This window comes from Scatophagus argus, chromosome 8 (assembly GCF_020382885.2).
Source record: "Scatophagus argus isolate fScaArg1 chromosome 8, fScaArg1.pri, whole genome shotgun sequence".
Classification (NCBI taxonomy): Eukaryota; Metazoa; Chordata; class Actinopteri; family Scatophagidae; genus Scatophagus; species Scatophagus argus.
Genome location: NC_058500.1, coordinates 14,491,508 through 14,514,072, shown reverse-complemented (window position 1 = coordinate 14,514,072; position 22,565 = coordinate 14,491,508). Strand labels below are relative to the sequence as shown.

Below are 22,565 nucleotides of genomic sequence, written 5' to 3'. Positions count from 1 at the left end.
AACAAAACTACTCACCGCAGCTCGCTCTGCTTCCTTTTCCCGTTCCCGCTCTCTTTCTCGTTCTTTTTCCCTCTCCCTCTCCCTCTCTTTCTCTTCCCTCGCTTTCTGTTCTGCTTCCCTCTTAGCTTTCTCCAGAGCTTCTTCTCGCTTCTTGGCCAGTTTAGATGAAGCCAGGGGAGTGAAGTAGAAATCTGTCCTAGCACACGAGTTGTAACCCCTATCCAGGTGCTTGTAAAACCTGTGGTCACAGTAGAAAAGGAAACATGTAACACATTCAAGATTTACTCAGAAAAATGGATTGATGTTCCAGGTCATTAAGTATTATTTCTTACAAACAGACATTATAGGCTAGAGCCATGATATTAATGTTAAATTTTACAATTCGAATTTGCAGGATAATGTCCCATAAGATAAAACGACTTGTATTAGCTTTCACTGGTTCATTATTCAAAAGGAAACAAACTCCCTTGACACTCACTTTTGTGGCTATGTTGAGTATGTATTAAAATCCTCATTGCTATTCATTGCCAGTCTGAGAGCCACTTAAGCACAAGGCAACTACAAATACTCATATTCATATCCCTCAGTTCACTTGCATCTCACTGTAATTAATCTCCCTGCTCTCCATCCCCGATAATTTCTAGCCATCAGCCACTCAGAGCTCAGGGCTAATTGTGGCCTTGGATGCCTATTTTGCTGAGGATATTTGATTTGTTTCTTACATCAAAGCCTTAAAATCTGAAGGCAGTGACTCTTTGTTGTTGCATGTGTTTGAGAGCTAATCAGCATCCCCAGACAAGAGACTAAGCAGCTCAACAGACTACTGATAAATAACAGCTTGTGGCAGGTGCATTATTCCTCCTTTACAGCCACTGTTTGAAATCAACACTTGCAGACATACCGTGCTGATTGGCTGGCATGGCTTGGCGTATTGACGACAGTAGGCTCTGGGGAGGGACTTCTCTGAGGGGGAGGAGGGCTCTCTGGCTCTTCTGTCTCATCCAGAGGCTCCTCTTTGATGTGTACAGGTGGGAGTGCCGGGCCTGGGCCGGCACAAGTGACCGAGGCAGGCAGTGGCATAGAGGTGGAGGAGGGTGGAGCGGAGGAAGATGGAGGCTGTATGCCAGGCATAGAGTTTGATGAAGATGGGGGAGGGCCAGTTGGAGGTAGAACTGTACTGAAAGGATGAGACGAGAATGGTGGCTGTGGTGGCCCATTGGGGTGTGAGGCTGCTGCAGAGGGCGGCAGAGGAGGAGCTGGAGGTGGTTGGTGGCTGGCTGAAGGTGGGAGGCTCTGGGACTGAGTGAGAACTGGAGGCTGAGCTGGGGGAGGCTGAAGCTGCTGTCCCTGTGGCATGAGCTGGAGGGGAGGTGGGTGTGCTGATGGGGGATGATGGGTGGACAAAGAACTGAGGGGCTTAAGGGCAGGAGGTGGAGGCAAGTTTGAAGGCATCTGAGGAAATGGAGGTGCTGACACATGGGTTGGGTGTTTGTGGGACTGTGGGTTGGGTATCTGAGGGATGGGTGTGGTTGGTGGGGGCTTGATGTGAGGCATGGACATTGGCGCAGGGGGCAGGGGCTGCTCTCTGGGAGGCTGGCCTCCACTCTGAGCAGATGATTGGGACTGGGAAGGAGGCGTGTGTGGCCTCTGCTGTGATTGGCCAGAGATTGGCAGGGGTGGGACCTGAGACTGACCCACAGGGAAGCCCTGAGGGGGCATGGAGTGAGGGTGAGGCATGTGTGAGGGGCCAGGCTGCAGTGGATGTGGCATGGGAGGCATGGGCCCATGATGTGAGCTGGGTAATGACTGAGGTGGGACTGGTGGGCCAGGTGGCGGAGCCTGAGTCATAGGTGAATGTGGAGAGGGAAGCCTTTGAGGGTGGAGGGATGCTCCTGGCTGAATAAGAGATAGAGGGCTTGTCTGGGGTAGTGGCTGGGGAGGTAGAGACGTGGAAGCTGCTGTTGGGGAGACCTGTGGGGGCAGTGAAGGGGCTGAGGTTGTAGGTGGCGGGGGTGCCGAGGAGGCGGCTGAAGTGCCTGGCTGACACTGGATGACCGGAGGGTGCTGGCTCTGCAGGAGCTGCTGCTGCTGGGCAGATGAGTCTGAGTCACTCTCATTGTCACGGGGGCTGGGGATGCTTGGGGAGGAACTCCGGTTGTCTTGGTCAATGTCTTTAGGATCGCTACTGAGCTCCTCATTGATGCTACGCCCATCAGAGCTCTCACCTTCACCTTCCCCTTCTCCCTCACATTCTGAGGGTGAGTCTGGCCGACTCAGCTCCTGAGAGACAGAGAGAGAGATGCGCATCATAAGACCGCGACTGTGCATTCCATTGAAACACATACAAAAGGAAAAACAGAGAACACAAACTCACTTGTGTCTTGGACTTTTTGGCATTTGCCCTGTCGGGCTCCTCTGTGTCTGAGGTGGCCTTCTCTCGCTGACGTTTGGCACTCTTCATCGGTGAAGGAGCCTCCTCTTTAATCTTCTGTGGAGCCAAAGCAGCAGAGCCATTAGAGTACTTTTCACAGAGATTTGTGCACAGAAAGAAGTTTCAAGCAGTCTATGCTGCATTTACCTTGCTGGGCTTCTTCATGGAGTCTGTCTTGCTGTCAGTGCTGTCAGTGCTTGCTGCGCTGGGTGAGGTGCGCCCGCTGGAGCGCAAATCCTCATTGGTAGGTGAGGCTCTGCCATCGGGACTGGCTGTCTGCTTCTTACGACCACTACGTAGCGTCGACATCTATAAACAGAGGCAACATGAATCATGAATTATATTTGGGCTGTATGAAATATATATGAGTATAGGAGACATTAAGATTTTTAAAAGTTATCTATCAAGTTCAAACCAAATTTATGAAGCATGTCAAAGCTGTCTGTGTAATACTTCTCTGCAGCTGATAAATGTATTGCTTTGCAGTCTGGTTCTGCATTACTGCAAGGATAACTCAGAGGTTCCTGAAGGTGAAAATAGAAGAATAGATGGAGAGCAAGACAGCGTCCGTACCGAGCCTCGGTTCCGTCGGGTCCTCATGCTATGTTTCCCGCTGAGTCCATCCTCTTCCTCTTTGACAGGTTTGAACATAAATGGCGGCGGGTCCACAGGCTTCTCGATGGGGGGCAGCTCACCGTACTTTTTGAAGTGAATGCGGCAGTCTGTGCACAGCAAGATGTTCTCCCGGCCCCCGTGGTGCCAATCCTTGGAGGCTGAGGAAAGCCATTTACAGTTGTGAAATAACACACTCTCACAGGCAGTGAGAAGTACAAACACCCAGAAATGATCTCTGAACTACAGTGATATTGAGAACAGTCATAAGTAACTTTATAGTTCAACATATGAGATAAATAACAGTTATTATCATCCAGGAGCTGAATCAAGGATAATGTGCTCTCCACTTCATAATGTGTTTAAATTTTCAGCCACGTACTAATGTCTATATGGGTTAGCACTACAAACCCACAGTTATTAGCCACCCTTGTTGTGATAGATCAGATGGGAGCCTGGCACTGGGAGCCAGCTGTGCGAAAAGAGGGAAAGGATAATGAGGTGGAGAGAGTGAACGAGCTGTGGGCTCATGTCTGATTTGATCAAATTAGTCTTGACATCTTCTGATGCCCATCTGTCACACAGTGCTGTGTTGCGCAGGCCCACACTGATCCTAATCAGGACAGGAATAACCAAGCGAGTCTATATGAAGAGAGTGAGTGACTGTAAATAAAATGTGGTTTTACTGGTAGTGAAACAGTGGCGGCAGGCGTAGCCCTTCAGCTCCTGTTCACTGTCTTCACTGTCAAAGTCATCTTCACTGGCTGAGCTGAGATCCACTGGAAAAGAGAGGGGGAAAAATTAAACACTTGAAATACATCGCTTTAGCACCAAAATATATCAGGTCACGTCTCCCCTTTTCTCCCTGTCGACCACTGAACCGGTCAAATATACGTACAGAACTCGCTGGACGGGGGGCGTGAAGGAGTGTTGACAGGAGTTGAAGCAGTTCGTGTTTTGATGCGGCGGAAGACGGGCTGACGGCGGTGTCTGCGGTGGGCTCGACAACTGGCTGCCTCGGGGGTCTTCTTCCAATAGTAGTAGAAGGTAATTAACTCACCCTGAAAAGAAACACAGGACAAATGTTGTTTCGACAGGCAAATATGCAATGCGTATTTGAAATGAGGGATCACTTTTGACTGCAGAGAGGTGACTGAATTAAAAGGAATTAAGGTCTATTTGTCAAAGTTGTTGAGAAATTGGGAAAAAAGTCACTGTCAAATATCTGCATTTAGGTTGAATTAAATAAGTGGAAAATACACATTAGCAGTAAGCACAGTATTTCACAGTGAAAGGCCACAGAGCGGAGGAGTCCATGCCAGGATTTGTAGCTGGCTGGGCATGTTTGTGCTGCGGCCCCGTCTGTCCCAGGATTAGGCGAGGAGGCTCACTGAATGCAGGGATATTAGGATCAGTGCATTGGTGGCTGCCTGGGTGGCAGGAGCTTGAATAGGAACAAAAGAACATGTCAGGCGGAGCTTTGGCGCTACAAATAGGGAGTGAAATGGCTCTTCGCCCCTTCACTGGAAGAGTCAATTGAACTTTAATCAAACATTCGGAGGGGCGCGCTTGCCAGCGAGCGAGGTGGATAAATCCACTGTACAAAAGGCTGCCAGGAAATCAATACCCAACTGAAACATTAACACATGCAATCATGGATCAGAAAGCACTTTGCTGAGGCAGCCTGTGCATATTAACTACCACTTTCCGGCCACACTCATAACACACAAGCCTTGAAAATCGGCGACAAGAGTCAGGGACAATTATGTAGTTTCCTGTGGGGCTTTGCCCTTTTCCTCCTCACCATGAACTCTCACTTATTAGTGGTCTTCCTCTGCCTCTGAAACAAATTCATGAAGGTGTGTTGCGATTGTTGGGTGAGCAGTAAGTCACCTGTAATCTCTAAAGCCCAGAGGGCACCCATCTACTGTTTGAGGTCTGTTTAACTGCTGTTCAACAAAGCTCCCAGAGTTTAATGGCTATCGATTGTTTTCCTTCTTCGCTTCAGCTGAGAAACTTGACATAAATTAGTCAGTGCATAGCTGTCTAAAATGCATTAACAGCTTTTCAGCAACAGCTTAACATCTTCTATCAAAATGTACCAAAACAAACAATGTCAGGAAAGGATTTCATGAAATAATGGATCATTTTCAATAGCTTCTCACTCAACTCTATTTTACCAAGAAGAGAAAATGATAAAGTGATAAAGCCAGCAAAAGCAGTTTTATAGGCTGATGTTAATGGGAAACATAAAGGTTAACTACAGCTTTGATTTCTTACCTTATCTCGTGAAATACAAAACTACTTGAGGCTAGTTGCTGTTTTGCTGTTTGCAGTGAGAAAACAAAGGTCAGTGATTGGCCAGCTATTTTTGCGCTACTTTATCGCTTCAACAAATCATATGGGTATCTGACATTAAACCTTTCTCAATCACTGCTCTGACTCAGTGGGTTTAGGCCCATTCAGTAAGACCTCCTTTCATGTGGCTCTTAGGGAAATTCATATCTACCAGTGGCTGTAGCACTTGTTCTTATCAGGCAAAGCAGTGGTAGGAACATTTACTGAGGGTGTCTGAGCTCAATGAAACCCTCTTAAATTTCAGGGTAAATTAAGGTGCTGTTGTGTTATGGCAAAGTTATTGCTGGGACTGTCCCAAGACCCACAGCTTGACTGGGTTATTTAGCCTTTTCAGAGTGTTGCAGGTGAGCACATTTGGAGAACTGGGAATGATTCCACATGTAGGAGCTCAGCAGAGACAAATCAGTAGGGGTATGTTAAAATACAAAAAACAAGTAGCTATAGAACAAATGATTAACCCTGTACTTGTGGAACATTTACAGCACTTCAGATAAGCATTTTATTTATTTTTGTCCAAGGTCATGCCAGGAACAGAGCAGCTAATAGCCATTATAGCTCCAAAAATGCTCTATTATGTTGCTGTGAGTTTGTGCTTCTATATCAGGCTGGTAACAGGACTTTCTGGTCATTTCCCATGCGCCTCCCTCTTCAGCCTGGCTGGCCAGTTGGGAGGGCAGGGCGCAGGTGCTAACTGAGGGAAGGCAGGCGTCCTGATGTGAAATCTAATTGAAATGTGCAGATCAAAAGTGTCGAGTGGTGCCGAGCGCTGGCTTTGCTCTGTGCGTAATGACTGTTCTCAGCAGTGCCTCTCAGCCTCCTCGCTGCAGGCTGACAACCACACGGCCTGAACAACAGCTTGGCAGACACGGAGAAAGGTCACCCTGCCTCTCCATCACTTACACTGTGTCAAGTACCATTACATTAGACAGGGGCTAATGAAAACATTAACTTGGGCTTTTGAAAGGGAATAACAGGTACATCAGTGAGTGAATGGAAAGGGGAAAACAAAAGAAGCAGCTTGACAAATTCAGAGTGAACTTGATGAATTGAGAAGAAAAAAATGAGTTCTGGGCTTCCATAAAAAAAAAACTCCCAAAAACCAAAACCTTCAACTTTTTGTCATGTTTGTTATATAGTTTCATTTCATGAACGGTAATAATGTATGCAGTCACAATGACAAAAGACAGATGGATGCCTGCATCACAGGCAAGACTTTGAATAAGGAGATACATATGATCAGGGAAGTGCCGTTGAAGATGAACATGGCCTTCCTGTGTCTGAGAGAGGCTCTGTGCTGACATTTACTGTAAAAACAAGATTGACAGATTACTTTTCAGCCTGCCTACACGTCAAGTTTGGTTGCCCTGAAGCCACATACATCCTATTTCACACAATAACTATCTTCTTTTCTCTATCAAAGTCACTTTGTTATGCCTGCAGCCACACTTTAGCTGTCATTACGTTGTGTTTCTTCTCCATGATTGGGTGTTTAACCATCAAGTATGTGTAATTACTGAGGCTTTCGGGTAAAGTTGCCATTTGTTCATAAAATAATGACGACAGGTAAAGCAGAAACAATTCTATGAGCCTGTCTCTGTAACAGTTCATCGGTATCTGGTAAAAATTCACAGAAACACTTGAAATATAAATGTAGATTGGCACTGGCCTCTGCACCATAATTTTCCCCCAGTCTACTAAATCACTACAGAGCGGTACAGAGTGTGCTGCTGCTTCGCAGAACATGAGATAGTGACAACATAAGCTCTGTATTATAAGGCCTTTTAGACTGCTTCCATCTGCAGGAGCTTTCTGGCCGGTGGATTATCCGACAAGGAAAGGGCTTACCCTCCAATCACGACACTCAGAGTTTCCATTTCAGTCATTGCCATTTAAAATGCTCATCTACAGACAAGTACGTATGTGTGAAATGGATTTGGAGTTTGAGATTATGTGCAACCATGTTTTCTTGACTCAACCATCACTGGGAAACATGGCTAAATATTTGTCCTTTGCGCACAGATTTTTAAATCTGTCTCCATTTATTGTAATAATTTGCATAAATTAATTCTTTAAAATAATCTCTGATCTTTATAGTAATATCTGAACAAACGCAGAATAATAAAATAAATTTCGTGCTGGCACAAATTATCGATCTATATATAGATCCCATACAGATCTTCCACTGGGCTTGGTGGTAGATAGATAGGACAGATATATGCATGTATGTATGTACTGCTTTAACAGCTTCACAGTATTTTAATCTTATCATTCAAATAAAAAGAATTCTTTGAGGGCAAGCGCACTTATTTTTGTGGCCAAAGTCAACAGGTAACGAAAGAAAATATGCCCTCTAAATGTCTCTAAACAGTTGTAATGTAATAGTGAGTGATGTTGTAATTCACAAAAATAATTTCTGTTCAGTTTTGTACTCAATCACTGTGGTTTGACTATGTATTCTTGTTAGTAAGACTCAGAATCAATGAGATTAACCAGCACTGCAGATTACAGTATAAATGTGTGTGGGAGTGCAGGTTGAGGCTGAGTGGGAGTGCAGGATCTTCCACTGGGCTCGGTGGTCCTGCTTGCGCGAGCAGGGCCGAGGGCGAGGGCTAAACTCATGTATTTACACCCTCATCCCCTCTCAGGCCCAGGCCTGAACAGATGGTTTCTGTTTTTCCTGGCAGATTTGTGACAGAGCCACAAAAGGCCCCTGCTTTGACATGAAGCCAAACGGTTAAGGCCGTTACTGGCAAGAGCAGGGGAAGGAGGAGAGAACAGGGGAGAGCTGAGGAGGGGGAGGGCCGAGTGTGGAGGAGAGCAGCGAGAGAGGAATAAAGAGCCAGCACAGGATAACAATGGACAATCAACATTCAATCCAACCACAAACCTTCCTAAAAACTCTCTTAGTGAATAAAAGTCTCTGCTAAAAACTTGTGGCAGTTGCACAGCAGCTGTGACAGTGGAGCGTGCAGGCAGCATGTGATTTTTGGGTTCTGGTGGCTGACAGTGAGTTGTGTAAACATCCATTAGTGCAGCATGAACCTGTGCTCCTCCTGCTTCCTCCACAGTCTGCAGCCCCGAGGAGGCAGGACTGCTTCCTGATTCATTTCAGTGAGGTGAAGGGGGGATGTATTTCTCTGAGCTAAATCAAACCAGGGTTTAATTATGTATGTGCTCGACCCCTGGATGTGATATTCTTCATCGTCCATGACAGGTTTTACAGTGTATCGTTTCAGTGAGTGGTACTTGACTTTTCTATCATCCTCCTGCTGGCTGTAACTGTAGGGCTGTAACTGCAACTTCATAAATGCTTATATGATAGAGCAGGTCAGAAGTGTATTTGAGATGCCTAAAGGGCCATTTAACATGTCTTGCTTTTGGAAATGTTTAGTTATTTTAAGCTTTTTAAACAGCATTCCTATTCAAGTACCTGTAAATTTTACAGGTGACTTTAAATTATGCTCTAAAAGCTGGTTTGGGACAAGCACCCAATTCCCCAAAAATGATCAGTAATAAAAAATATAAACACTAACATAAGAACAGTCCTGCAAAATGAACAGGTCGTAGGTGACAAAAAAAAAAAGTTCTATAAAATTTAAAATAATGAGGTGGTGTCCTCTTTAGTTTCATAAAATCTTCTTTTAGATTTTCTCAATTGGCTGCTATTGAAATGATAAAAAAAAAAAATAAAATACAATGCAGCTTTCCAATTAACATTTTATTCATATTGTGAAATAAAATTCAGGGGTTAAATATTCAAGCTATCAGCCACATGCATGCAGCAGATTCAGAAAAAGACCTCCAGCACTGTGGTGTCGGAAAGCCCGCCGGCAGACAGCAGTGACTGAGTAGCAAAAGGACCTTGGCTGGTGGAGCAGAGTATGTGAAAGATGGTTAAATAGACAACCGTTCCCTGCTGCGCTGAGCCTTTCTGCTGGAGAATGACTGAATAAGCTCTGCTTTCACAGGTCAGGGATGCACATGCTGAAGAATCAGCACTCGTGTTTTTCCTACTGTAAGCGCTTTTGCCAGTGAAAGCAGATTGGATGGCAACAGTGCCTTTTTTTGCTGGAGGGTCGATCTTGCAGGTTCTGCTGATAAGCTAGTCCCCAAAAACCACAACATGAAGCCTACCAAAGAACTCAATTACACAGGGAGCTCCAGCTCTCTGTGTACCATCTATTAGGCTGAAAAAGATTTTGCATTCACTCTGCCACGCTAAATTGCCTGTGGTCTGCTGAAGGAACATCAATACATGCTGGTTGAGCTTCCATCGGCTGACACTGATTTCACTGCCTAAACAAGTTATATCATTTACCAAACACGAAAGCTGTTCTGTCACCCTGCTGACAGCTGCTGCCAATTGGACCAGGCCCCTGTAGTTTGTAGCTAGTTTAATTAGTGTTTGAACCAAAGTATTTATAATCACAGTCATCCCCAAGGTTCTGGCTGCTGAGCTAAGGACATGGCAATGAATTCAATTTGACGTTTGTACAGATTGTACCGGGGCAAACATCTGCTGTGAGGTTGTGTTGAGAACACTGTTCTCCCGTTGGCCATCCTGTAAATGACAGGGCCTGGAGGGGTGGGGGGTGGGGTGGGGTGTGCTCTCTTTTTATTTTTTCCTCCGAGAACAAGATACTCCAAGAGTCGCAAGCACATCATTTCCTGCTTGATCTTAGTGCCGACAGAAAAGAGGTAACGTTTAAAAAATTAGACATATAGCTTAGGTCACACATCCTGAAAATTATGACGTGCTCTGCAGTCACAATGACTTCTACGCCTTGAACTGCTCTGCCACAATCGAAAGGCAAACCAAGACACAAGCATTTTTCTGTTATTACTGCTACTTGCCTAGCTGTTGGAAACTGCCATCTGAGGACACTTGTTTGACTTGTAAGGTTAACACAAAACACATCCACACTGTGGCATCACCCGAGTTAGCTGTTTTAACACACTGCCACTTTATGTATTTCCACCTCCGTGCCAAAACAAAGCAAGAACCAGCAGCAAAAAAAATGTCTCTATGAATCAGATGAATGTTTTATTTTTTTTTCTTCCTCTGTCATGTAGGTTTACATTTACAACCAGTTGACTGCCTTACATTACTAAATCAATATTATAAAATTCTTAATATCTAGGCTCTTCACATGATTTTTTTTACATAAGTATCACATGAATACAAATAAGTGTGTTGATGCTAATGATAATTCTGTGCCAATATACTGTATGATCTTAAATATTTTAAAAATGGAGTAAAGGTGAGCAGTGAAGAAAGAACAAACAACAGGATGCAGGAGCGGAGCCTTAAGGAAAAACTGCACTGATAAATATACACGGATACTCAAAGCTTTTGTTCTGCATCCTTGTAAATTGTTTATTAGGTTATGGTTGCTGTATTCTATTGTGAAACATTTTTTTATGATAAATAAATACATAATATACCTATACGCAAATTAAAACAAAACAAATTATTTGTATTTTCAGGCAAATTATATTCTCTTTAATAGGGCCTAAAAACACAAGCACATTTTACTTTGTACCTTCACCACACTGAAAAAGAACTGGTGTCTAAACACTAAAAAAGACTTTGACCTTAAAGTAGTCAAAGTCCAGTTATGTTAGTATATTTGCACACTAAAATCTTAACAACATCAGCAAGTTTGCATGCTTTATTTTTTCCCACCAATTAAATATTTGGGTTCAGTTGCATATGGAAATAAGCCAAAGAGTACGCGTCCAAATTTGATCTAATTTTCAACTGTCAATTTTTCTGTTTGGCTGTATAGCAAACAGAGCTGTGGCTGATACAAATCTGTTCTGCAAATACTGTCTGTTGATATCCTCTGAAACCACACATTTATGAAAACCCTTCCAGTGCAAACATCAGGCACAGAGTTATCTGTGATCTGCCATTTCAGCATATTTAGTTGTTTAAACACTGGAAGCAGCAAGCTCATGTTCCATGACGTCCTCTCTGGAGTGAAGGAAATGGTGGCAGCAAAGCCAGTTGCAGACGGTCAGAGCACACACCCACTTCCCCCTCTGGGCCTTTATGTGACTTTATATAAAGCATTCCTGAGTGTTAGTCAGGCCTGGTGTGTTTACTCAGCGCTGGGTGCTTACCCTTGGCACTGGCTGTTCGAGCCGCGCTGGCGCTTCAGGGGCAGCGGAGCTAATAGGGGCTAGCAGGAGGAACAGTGAGGGGTAGACACGCTGTACTGGATATCAGGGCTTTACGCTAAGCACTCCAATCTGAATGACAGTAGTCCGGTCAGGACTATAGTGATGCCCTAATTGCCACAAACTTGTTTTTCTCCAGCTTAGCATAAAAGCAGAATAACAGAAATGTGTGGCTGTCAGCTGAGATAGTGCAAAATCTCTGTTTCTCAGACCTAAAATATCTTGAGATATTGTCGCACTCATGTTCCATAAACAGGATTTGGGAATGAGCAGGTACAAAATAAATGGAGTTTTCCTTGGGGTATTGACTGGCACTTGCTTAGATCAGTCTTACAGCACAAAAGTAAGTTCAATCATAAGTTTTTTTTTTCTCCCTGTGCAACAACCCAGGCTGTTCAGCGTCTGCACTGAGCTAACGCCCCATCTTAACCCTTCTCCTCCAGCCACTGCGACCCTCCCCTTGCTCTCCCAGTCATCTTCTCCTCTTTTCATATGTTTAAAGGGCAGTTTATTTTCCGTTTGCAGGGGAAAAATTTATCTGTCTCTGCTCTGTGGTGGTGGCAGGCCTAGATCCTGGAGGAGGTCGATTACCTTTCCTGCCAAGTAGACTCCCCCTCCAGGTTGAATTACATTAATACCTCCTTTATAGCCAATCAACCGGACTAGTCGTATATTTCAAAACCAGTAAAAAATAATTGAAGAAACCACTGTGAGGAAACTGTATTCATACACTTTAATCTCTTATTCAAGAGGCTCAAATTGGTTTTGAGGAATAAAAAAACATGGCATAAAGTAGGTGACACTAAAGAGCTCGTAAGTAAAAATATTACATGATGTGTAGGGTGGGGTGGGGGGTTGAGAAGCAAGGCTGAAATATCCTCCCAGCAGACAAGGTAATGAAGTGGCGAGAAGTATGACAAACACCTTTGATTTTCCTTTGATGTCTGTGTCAGCACTGCATCGGCGTGCTTCCAGAAGGAGTAGCCTCAAAGAAACCGCAAGGTCTGCAGTACTTTATGAATAACATGCATATCTAGGAATAATCTAACAGCTAAGTCACACTTTGAAGCAACTTGTACAACATGTTCCCTTTAATACCAATTGCAGATGAGATTAAAAAAATTAAATAAATAATAATAATTAAAAAAAAATCTAAAGTTTTCTTTGAGCAGATACACAAGACAAAACAAAGGTGAAATGCTCCCATTCAGTTTTAAAAAAAGTCTGTGTGGTTGCCATGTTTTGTTTTCCACATAATGGTTACATTTAATAAGGTCAACTGTTGTTAATCATTGCTAGATCTGCATCTGACCCATGAGACAAGTCACACAGTTGTTCAGTGCTGATTAACACAGACGAGTGCACACAAGCACACACACAGAGGAGGGAAACTGACAAGACGAACGTCCTTCTGCTTGTCTATATAAACAACACAGTTATGAGAGATGCTTAAATCCTGATATTAAATCATTTTGTTTTCTTCCAACTAAATTTTCCTCAAGAGACTGACAAACATTAAAACTACCAGGAAGAACAAGTAAGATGTAAGACACACTATAATTTAACCCTCAAAATAGTTAAAGGCATGATAATCTGTGTTTCAAATGTAAGCAGAAGAATGAGTCACAAAAGTAAGCATATGTAATCTTCTTTTACTCTCCAACTGAAAGGACTCACACTTGACGGCAAAAAGTCTAAGTTATTAATATTTTCAGTTGCTGTTTAAGGCTTGTTGACATCAGTGGCGCTTGCACGCACAAGCCGATTCTACATCTTAAACTTAATTCTTTATCAATCTGAATTCGACTTCAATTTGCCACTTTTAGAAACTAAATCTAATTTTGGATTTAAAAGCAAGTAGAGATTTCATGTTCATGTAAAATCCTCTTGTCCTTACCTGCTTTTTAATGCCTGGTTATGCCATTTTGCTTTTTTAGATTTAACTACTTGGGTGAATACATAAACAAACACACAAAAGAAATCTGAAGAGCTGCTCTAACACTTTAGCGCAACCATGAGATACTCGAGATGTGCTGTAAACACAGCGGTTCATGTCACATCTGCACGACTTGTTTACTACTTGCTAACAGAGGGTGCTAATTAATGTTCAGCGTGTTGCTTCTAAGTGTAATGGTTTGTAATGTACATTTAGCTTTTTCTCCTCTCAGGTATAATAAGTTGTTCCTTTTCCACAGACAGCCTGAGGGGAGATCCGACAACACTGCAGCACAGTTGTTGACAGGCAGCACTTACTTGCTATCGATAAGGCCTCTGGGTTAGAAAGCCGCCATGGTCAAAACATCACACTAAAAATGTTTTTACTCCTCAGTTTTTGTATTAGTTATGAGCAAACCACATGTACCTCATTTTATGTGTTGCAGTGCTATAAAACAAATGACACACACACACACAACACACACTGAAAAAGTTCACACATAAAGAGAAACTAATCATCTTACCGTTTCTTTGTTGGGCAGCAGCTCTTTCCGGATCCTGAAGAAGTTTTTGCCGAACTGTCTCAACCCTTTAATGAAGCGCTTCTGCAATTTTTCACAGAGGAAGCCAGAGAGAGAGAGAGAGAGAGAGTGAGAGAGAGAGAGAGAGAGAGAAAAGACCCAGTTAGTATCTGTGAAGTCAGCTAAACTGCGACCACATAAAGTTACTGGCTAGCACCACGACAAAAAACATTGTTTTCATTTCGCTAGTTTGTGGTTGCAGAGGTTTGATCTGCTGTCTAGAAACCTCTGTAGCCGTTTAAAGTCAGGAGAAAACACAGCCATGTCAGGGCAAAACGAGAGAGGAAATGACAAGTAAGGCAGGGAGAGACGCCGAGATTAAACTTGCATTTTCATGTGCAGAGAAAATACAGTCAGAAAAACATAATCTATGATAAAAAATATACACACCAGTGTATATGTTGTTAATCCCATAAGTGCTAAGTTTAAAGTCAAAACCCAAACTTGAGAGTTAAAAAAAAAAACCTCACTGAGAAATGAGGACAGTTTCTATTTTTGTCTATACATTGTGGCAATTTTAAAAGCAAAGAAAACGTAAAAATGTTAAACATATAAATAAACGCGCACATGAGGGAAAGGAGGTGAACAGCATGACAGACAGAAATTGCTACTTCACAATATCGGATTTAATCTGAAATGAAAACTGAATGTGGACACACCACCTCACCTCAATAGGCACAAAAACAACACCAGAAACGAAGAAATACCAAAGGGCTAAACAATCTAAATATCTTTCTTCTCCTTTAAGAGCCACGGACTCCGAGCCATAAAAAGCGGAGGCTGAAAACATTCATAACCAGTGAAGCAGACAACCAGCAGATTTACTTTCTTGTTCCAGAGGCGAGCCCCGTTCCTCAGTGATCTCAGCCAACCGTTTCCACCAAGTAACTCCAGCAAAAAGCAGGGAAAAGTCCTCAAGGAGCACGGCGCAAATCTCTATGTCCAGCCACAGGTAAAGGAACAATTAACGGGGCAATTCCACAACGTCTCCGATGGTACACTGCTTTTTTTCCTCCTTTTTTTACAAGCAAGAAATAGCTTGTCACTCTCTGCTCTTCCACTACAAAGGGGAAGGCTTTACATGTGATCTTTCTGCAAGAGAGCCTCTGGTTTGCAGCAGGCTGGAAAACCTGGAGTGGAGCCTTCCGCTTCATGTTAGTATCAGGCACAGTGCTCATTTCAGGCTGCTCGAGATCCTCTAACACTGCACAAGCGAGCTTCATGTCTCCACCCCCACACAGAAAAAGCCAGGCCACTGTTTGTAATTAAAACTACACCGAAGGTTTCATTGAAACAGAAACTACAACAGTCCTTTAAATGTGCTTGGTTGAGCACACACACACACACTCATACACAGAGGCACAAACTCAGCTAGCTGCCAGCCTGAGAGAGAATGCAGGCTGATACAATTTGTGTGGAGAAAGGTCTTGGACATGGTTGAAGGAGACAAGTGAGAAGAAAAACCAGACATGGAGTCTCTGCTGAATATCAGGAGTTCATTTTCCATGCCATGTACAGTACATTATGTAACCACAGACTGTTTACATACCCAGCTTTGGTGGGGAACAAAGGCCAAATTTACAGAAGCAACACCGCCAGCTGCAAAACAAAACTGTCTTTCAGGAGGAGAAATTACAGGCCAGAAAGACAGAGCTATCTCAACAAAAGGGCATGAATGACTGTATTTATACGCATTATGCTAACAAACCAAATAATCTCAAGTGGTAGAGTTTAATTGTGTAACTGTGAGCAACAAAGCATCAAAGTATAAGTCTAAGTTAGTCCAGACTAAATAATCGAGGCCTGATCAAAAGCTAGATGTGACAGATCTGACAGGCTAAACAAGAAAGAGCCTGTCCTCACAGTGACAAGAGGCAGCAGCTAATTTGCATTCATCATTCTAAAAGTGCAGTAGCTGATTAGCCAGTAGATGGAGCCGTATCCAACACAAGCCCCCCCCCCAACATCGGACACCCATCTCAAACCACTTGAGGGGTTAAGAGCAGATTACCATTTGGACTGTCAGTCAAACCTCCACAGAGCTACATACAACCACTGCAGAGTTTCAGTGGATCAACATTACAGGGCTCGTTTGACAAGTGATGACGAGGGTGCGCTCAACATTCTTTTGAAATATTAGCTTCAGGAACGTTTGTGGGGAAAAAATGTGCAATCTTACACAGGATGTGCAAATATTTTAATCATCCCAAATTACTCCTAACAATGAGTTGCATCAATAATGTGTTTATTTTCTGTTTTAGCAGCAAGTTGAGTGTGTTGCATCTTTTTTTCAAAAGCAAAATACAAATGAGAAGTATTTGAGAGTATGTGCCTTAGCAATCAGTTACAGCAGATATTCCCACATGCCACAGCACCACTTAAGTGCATATCAAATCACAATTTTCGGAGAAGCGAAGAAGGATCAAGAGAAAGAGCATATTAGAGTGGAGAGGTAAGTCTTCAAATGACTTTTGAAGACAGGGAAGGATTCTGCTGACCTAATCAAGTTTGTTTACTCATTCCACCACTGAGGGACCGTAGAGGAGAAGCCTCGCAGTGACAGTAGGATGAGCTGACAATTAGACCCGTCTGTACAGCCTGTGTGTCTGTCCTAATTATGTCACCTTAATTATGTTTCCCAACTGTACTATTTACACAGTCTGTCCGTACGTCTCCATAGAGGAGCTTAGTGCTTGCTCCCTTTCTTCCCCCCCCCAGTTTTCTTTCTCTTGCTGGCTCCCTCCTCCCTCCCTACACGTCGGCTCCAGTTTAAGGCTCCATTTCAGCTGCCTGGGCTCACTGCTCTTCAGCCCAGCTAATAAATCATCCGCCAATCTGCTCCCCGAATCGCTCTGCCCCTGCTCCGATTGCTCCAGCCCTCCGTTGCTAGGCAACGCAGCGGCCGGAGGAGGGGCTGAGAGAGCCAGAGCGAGCAAGCAAGCGAGAGAGAGCAGGAGGAGGAGGAGGAGGAGGAGGGGTGAGCAGGGTGGAAGCGCTACCAAATAGCCATCCGCTGTGCAGGAACAACAGGCTTCTCTCTCTGAGTGTGTTCCAGGGAGCTGGCGCTTTTCAGCCGCCCTAAGTTTCCCCCTCGGAGGCTAACAGAGAACTATTGTGAAGCTGGAGAGCAGACATATAAAAGGAGGAGGAGAACGAGAAAAAAATGATTCAATAGGCCATTGTTGTGTGTGCGCACTTCCTGCTCGAGAGCTGATTGTTGGCAGTTGTAAAACTGGTTAAGATAATGCAGACAAATGCACAAAGATGGTATCACGATGACAAACAGAGTGCAGGCTCACACATGGAACACAATTTCTGCTAAATGTCATTTCATGAAAACACTGACGCAAGACCATCCAACAGCAAACAAAGCCACTTTCACTCAATATTGAGTCATTATACTTGACTTGTTGTTTAAAGCTGACCTTTCAAAGCCGACTGTGTATAAACCCAGACGGCTGGGGACAGTCAGTCTACTCGCCAAAACCAAAGGGTAAAAACACTGCTGTCTGTTATGAAATATCTGCAAGTAATAAGATTGGCCACGGGGTACTGAGAGGAAATCACAACATGCTTGAAGAAGAGGGGGTGAGACCGCAGACACTAGACTACCCACATCCTCTTTGCACTGACACCATACATTGAGATAAAGAGCTATGTTTAGATATGCTAAAATTAATGTAGACATAAAGGGAGATATACAGTTCGATCGGTAAATAGTGTTAAAACACCGTTCCTGCTAATGTATTTACACGGTCATAAAAATGGACATGTTATGCCACCTTTTTACCAGGCAAAGTAAAATCCTCTGCTTCCTTTGGCTTGTACTGACACAAAAGGTGACAGGAAATTCCAGCACACACCCATCCTGCCTGCTATTTAGTTACTAAACAACCCTAAAAAGCATTGCTGGCACTGTACCATAAGGGTGATAAAATGCACTGTTGACTCAGAAGTCTTTGGGTGTAGCAAACAGAGCTCCATCTGCAGATGAGGACTGCTGAAGTAAAGCCGCTTGTCTAACTTTGAAATAATCTACAGCCTGCAGCAGGGGATGCAGGGCGGCATGTTGTATTTGATCCTCCTGTGGTGTTTTTGGTCGGGTTAAACATCTCAGGTCTGTAGGCTTGTGTTCTACCACTGGGGGGCCGCCACTCTGTCCTCATCTTCTTCCCTCCCCCTCCTACCAGTGTCAGCGGCCTGCTCCAGTCATCCATCAGCTGCAGGCACAGCCGGAGATAAGCCGCGGCACAGTGCATCTGGCTGAGGAATAGACCTGCTGCCCCACAGCAGTCATGGTTCAGCCTCCCTGTTTCTGACATGGCAACATGCAGCACGAGTGTTGTTGCTGCTGCTGTTGCTGCTTCTGATTGTTTATATGGCACCTCCTGTTGGCCAATGCATTATTAGCAACACTTATTTACAATCAGGGATGACAGCAGTGTCGTGTGAGGAGACAATTTCATTTTATCAAGTCAATGGGAGCAAAAATAATTTGATGACCTTCGCCACGTCTGTAGGTAGGGTAGGTGCAAAGGAATTAATATGGTGATGTAATACTGACTTTGGATATTACTGAGACAGGTTTGAATAAATAACCTACCATATAATCAATTCATTTGATACTCACTATAGGTCGAGAGAGAACAAAGAACAGCCCTAAATGTGAGGCTGGCTGTGAATTTAATATTTAATATTTGTGTGAGTAGGGACACACCAGATATGTTTTTGTTGGAGAGGTATATATATATATATATATATATATTATATTTTTAAATATAACTGTCGTCATATCTTGAATGATGAGACTCATGATCTAATCTGCTTAATAATATAACACATTTCACAGCTACAGAGTAAATAACAAAAAGTCAAAATAGACATAATACTTCATTACTGCAACAAACGGCAATGGCTGTATTCTAAATACTGTAGTCTCTGTTTTCCCAAATACCTCTTGTCCAACAAAAACTCACACTATAATATGAACTAACAAAACTGAAGTCGCCACTTAATAAAATATTCTACGATCTCTGAGTCCCAACTTTATTTCAATATACATCACATATGCATTTTAATCCAAAACATGCATCCGTACAGCCCAAGATTCAGTCACCAGAAACTGTTCATTGCATAACAGGCTGTAACACGAGTTTTCTGATCTAAAAAGCTGCCAGCTAATTGTGGTTTCATGTTTTACAACAAGTGGTTACTTATACAGGAGATCAACTCATTGTTGTAACATTATAGCTATTTTGCTAAACAAAATCAGTGGAGAAACAATTAATGGCAACAAAAAGCACCAACCTGTGTGTTTTTCATTTGAAGTGTATTTTTGTTCTTGGTTTAAAAAGAGTTTATTTTACGCAAGGAGACTATCACACAACCAAAAGGATGGGAAGAGAGTGGTGCAGTGGGATCGTCTCCCTCAGGTTTCTAAAACGTTCTCACCCACCCATAATAACAGTAATTATATTAATGATTATATTTTCCACTTTTCTTGGCGGTTAAATCAACCACTCCTCTATCCGCTGGGTACACAACAGCTACAAGCAGGTTGGACAGCACACTAGACGTTTCTGGTGAAATATTTTGAATTTTATTGTTATTTCCTAACATTTCATATAGTTCTTTGGTGTAATACACAGTTACCATTTTTAAGCAGTGCCCACATCGAGAAGATGGAGTCAGTTTTTGAAAGTTGCACTAATAGTCTAACGATGGAAGACCGTTCACCGGTTGACTGAAACAAATGTTGCTGGAGAGAAATGGTTTTCTGAGCCAGCAGGAAGAGAATAAAGATGAAACACTCTGCAGCTATTAACAGCTTACTCATGATCACGGCAGCAGTGTCATCTTTCTGTGCACTGCGTGTGGGGAGACAAATATTTTTCTAGACTTCTTTCTAGAGAGCTGAGGCCAGGTCCAGGATTATGTGCTATGTGGCAGCAGCTGCAAGCAGAGTGAAGAGAGGTGGGGTGGGGGACAGGAGCAGTCAAGGGGGGGAGCAGAGGGTGACAAGTGACCCTGCAGACAGGCTGATTCTGCCATTCCAGCAGCCTCCGCTGTCACTTTTATTCACATCTTTAAAGAATGCAGGGGTGGGGTGAAAAAAGAGCAGGCAGGAATAATGAGGGGGGGTGAGATGGATGAGGAGGGGGTGGAGAGGCAGAGCAGAGGGTGATAAATAAATAAAGAGCAGCAAGAAGGCTGATTTCTCTGAGTGCATCAAGGCTGGAGCTACATTTACACCTGTCCCTCAAGGCTGCAGAGCTGAAAAGGCACAACTGGTGATCAGATCACTGGAAGCAGTGTCCTTAGCTAGAGTCAACATGCTGCTTCTGCAGGCTGTGGACACTGAGGAGCAGGTGGAGCAGAAACTGCCTGCTGACAGCCTCCACCCACAGACACAAAACTTAACTTACATAGTGCTGTCTGAACATGATGAAACTCCTCTGTGAGAGTGTGGACAGAGTTGCCTGACAGAGGTTACAGAATAAATTAAACGGGCAACAATGCAATGTTACTATCTTCCTGTGAAGTACTACAGAACAGCATGTTAACTTGTTCTGTCATTGTATGTAAAAATGAATCACATGTTGGTAACAGACTCAAATAAGCATATCAAATATCAGTTGGGTTATACTGTCGTTTCTTATGCAGATTTCAACCTTATAAGAAAGATATGTTTTTTTTTCTTTCAACAAGGCAATGAGTTCAAAGCTTTAAGATTTCAAGAACATATTTGTCTATCATTACAGACAAGAAAACCTGCGATACATTTTGCGTCTGTTGCAATACCTTTACTGTCTGAATCCAGCTATTTACAGCTTCCACTGTCGAGGTTCTACTATGCCTCTTTGACAAGTGGTCTGCGGTAGGCCTGTTGTGGTCAAGTGTGGCAATAAAGCTTCCCATCAACATGCCTGTCCCCTACTCTGATTGTCTTTGCACAGCAGTTTAGATTGGCGTCATCATGCATGCATAAATAAAGGCGAACTCCTAACTAGTCCACGAAGGGATGGCTGACTTAATTTGTTGTGATTTGCCGTGGTCCTGCCATGGTCCTGCCGTGGGCTCTGGCTTTATTCAAATGTGCCCATCATGTTCAATTACTAGACAAATCAACCCATTCACCTCCCCTGGATCTGAGCTGCTGGATTAAAAGTGCAATAAAATACTGTCAATACAATCTTTGGCTTTACCAAACAATATCAAAGTGGGAAAGGATGACTCACCCAGGAGGAGGAAAAAACAAATGCAGAAAAGTTTAAGTAGTGGAGCTGTTTGTTTTTCTGAGTTCTACAGACAGATCAGTCAGTGGTGTTATCTTTAAAAGGGAGTGGGTATACAAACATGTAGTGCAGTGTGTCATAAAGCATCAAGTCCAAAGCCGCAGCTTTCTGTCGTTTTGGACATAATGTTATCCAGCTCTTTCATTCCCCTCCCACCCCTCCATGATGTGGTGTTTGATCGGGAAGAAGGGCTGCCATTTTCTGACTCCAGTCCTTCAACAGCTGTGGTGAAATTCACATCTAAATTCAAATGGAGGCTAACATTACCAGCCCTCAGCTCTTTCCCCCTTTCCAGACTTCCATGCTAAAGATTTATTCTGTGGGTGATAAACAGGATGCAGCTGCTCTTGGGGCCTTGGAAGAGCCGAAAACTAACGAGTGTTTTTGCTCATGGCTTGTGAGGCTGGGCCAAGAGCCTTGTTTTTCTCTCAACAGCTCCCTCTAAAGACACAAACTAAGCTCTGACAAAGAGCAGTTATACACGCAATCAATATCAGGAAAACTATAGAATACCTTAAATGACATTTTCTTGTGTATGCCACCTTAATACACGCAGCAGTTTGCTGCATAATACTTTTCAAAGATGAGAAGTTTGTTGCATTTCCAAATTAAAGGCATAATTTTCTTACCACTTCATCCTCAGACCAACACTTCTCTATCAATTTGGGTACAGGCTTCTTCACCAGACGCTGGAGAGCTTTTCCTGCATCATAGCTGCTCTCGTGAAGCTGAGGACAATCAAACAAACAAACATCAACTTAAAATCCTGATTAAAAAAAAAAACAAAAAACAAAAAAAAAAACCAAGGTACCGTTTTATTAAAAAAGGGAACATTAATGAAGGCACCAACTTTCCTTACAACAACACAGGAGGGACATTATGAGCTGCACTTTTTGGTGACACATTTTTATTGAGCCCATTTGTACTATGAACTAATACAGTTACAACCAGGAGTGACTTAACCTTTTTTTCTAGGGATCTAAGTGCATCAGAAGAGATGCCGTGCAAAGATCCACTCTGGCAACAAACAAGACGGTGACAAAGCTTTAAGCCTTGTGTCACATTGAAATGTGTGAAACAGACAGTGCTGGAGCTTTTCCTCCAAGAATCAGCAAGCATTACTCATTGGAATTGCAAATAGAGAAGAAGGTCAAGAGACAATGACCTGCC

At 43.3% G+C, this 22,565-nt stretch overlaps 1 protein-coding gene across 9 annotated transcripts in view; it reads right to left on the bottom strand.

Annotated features, from left to right (window-relative positions):
- The window catches only part of rerea (arginine-glutamic acid dipeptide (RE) repeats a), a 119,489-nt gene that overhangs the window by 4,708 nt on the left and 92,216 nt on the right, over positions 1 to 22,565 (bottom strand). For all 9 annotated transcript variants that reach the window (XM_046397271.1, XM_046397273.1, XM_046397277.1 and 6 more), the window contains 9 exons: positions 22,025 to 22,123; positions 14,044 to 14,124; positions 3,942 to 4,104; positions 3,730 to 3,822; positions 3,005 to 3,204; positions 2,579 to 2,740; positions 2,375 to 2,488; positions 902 to 2,280; positions 16 to 238 (listed from right to left, as the gene is read on the bottom strand). In XM_046397271.1, the coding sequence (XP_046253227.1) occupies positions 16 to 238; positions 902 to 2,280; positions 2,375 to 2,488; positions 2,579 to 2,740; positions 3,005 to 3,204; positions 3,730 to 3,822; positions 3,942 to 4,104; positions 14,044 to 14,124; positions 22,025 to 22,123 (2,514 nt within the window). The remainder of the gene's footprint in view (positions 1 to 15; positions 239 to 901; positions 2,281 to 2,374; positions 2,489 to 2,578; positions 2,741 to 3,004; positions 3,205 to 3,729; positions 3,823 to 3,941; positions 4,105 to 14,043; positions 14,125 to 22,024; positions 22,124 to 22,565) is intronic.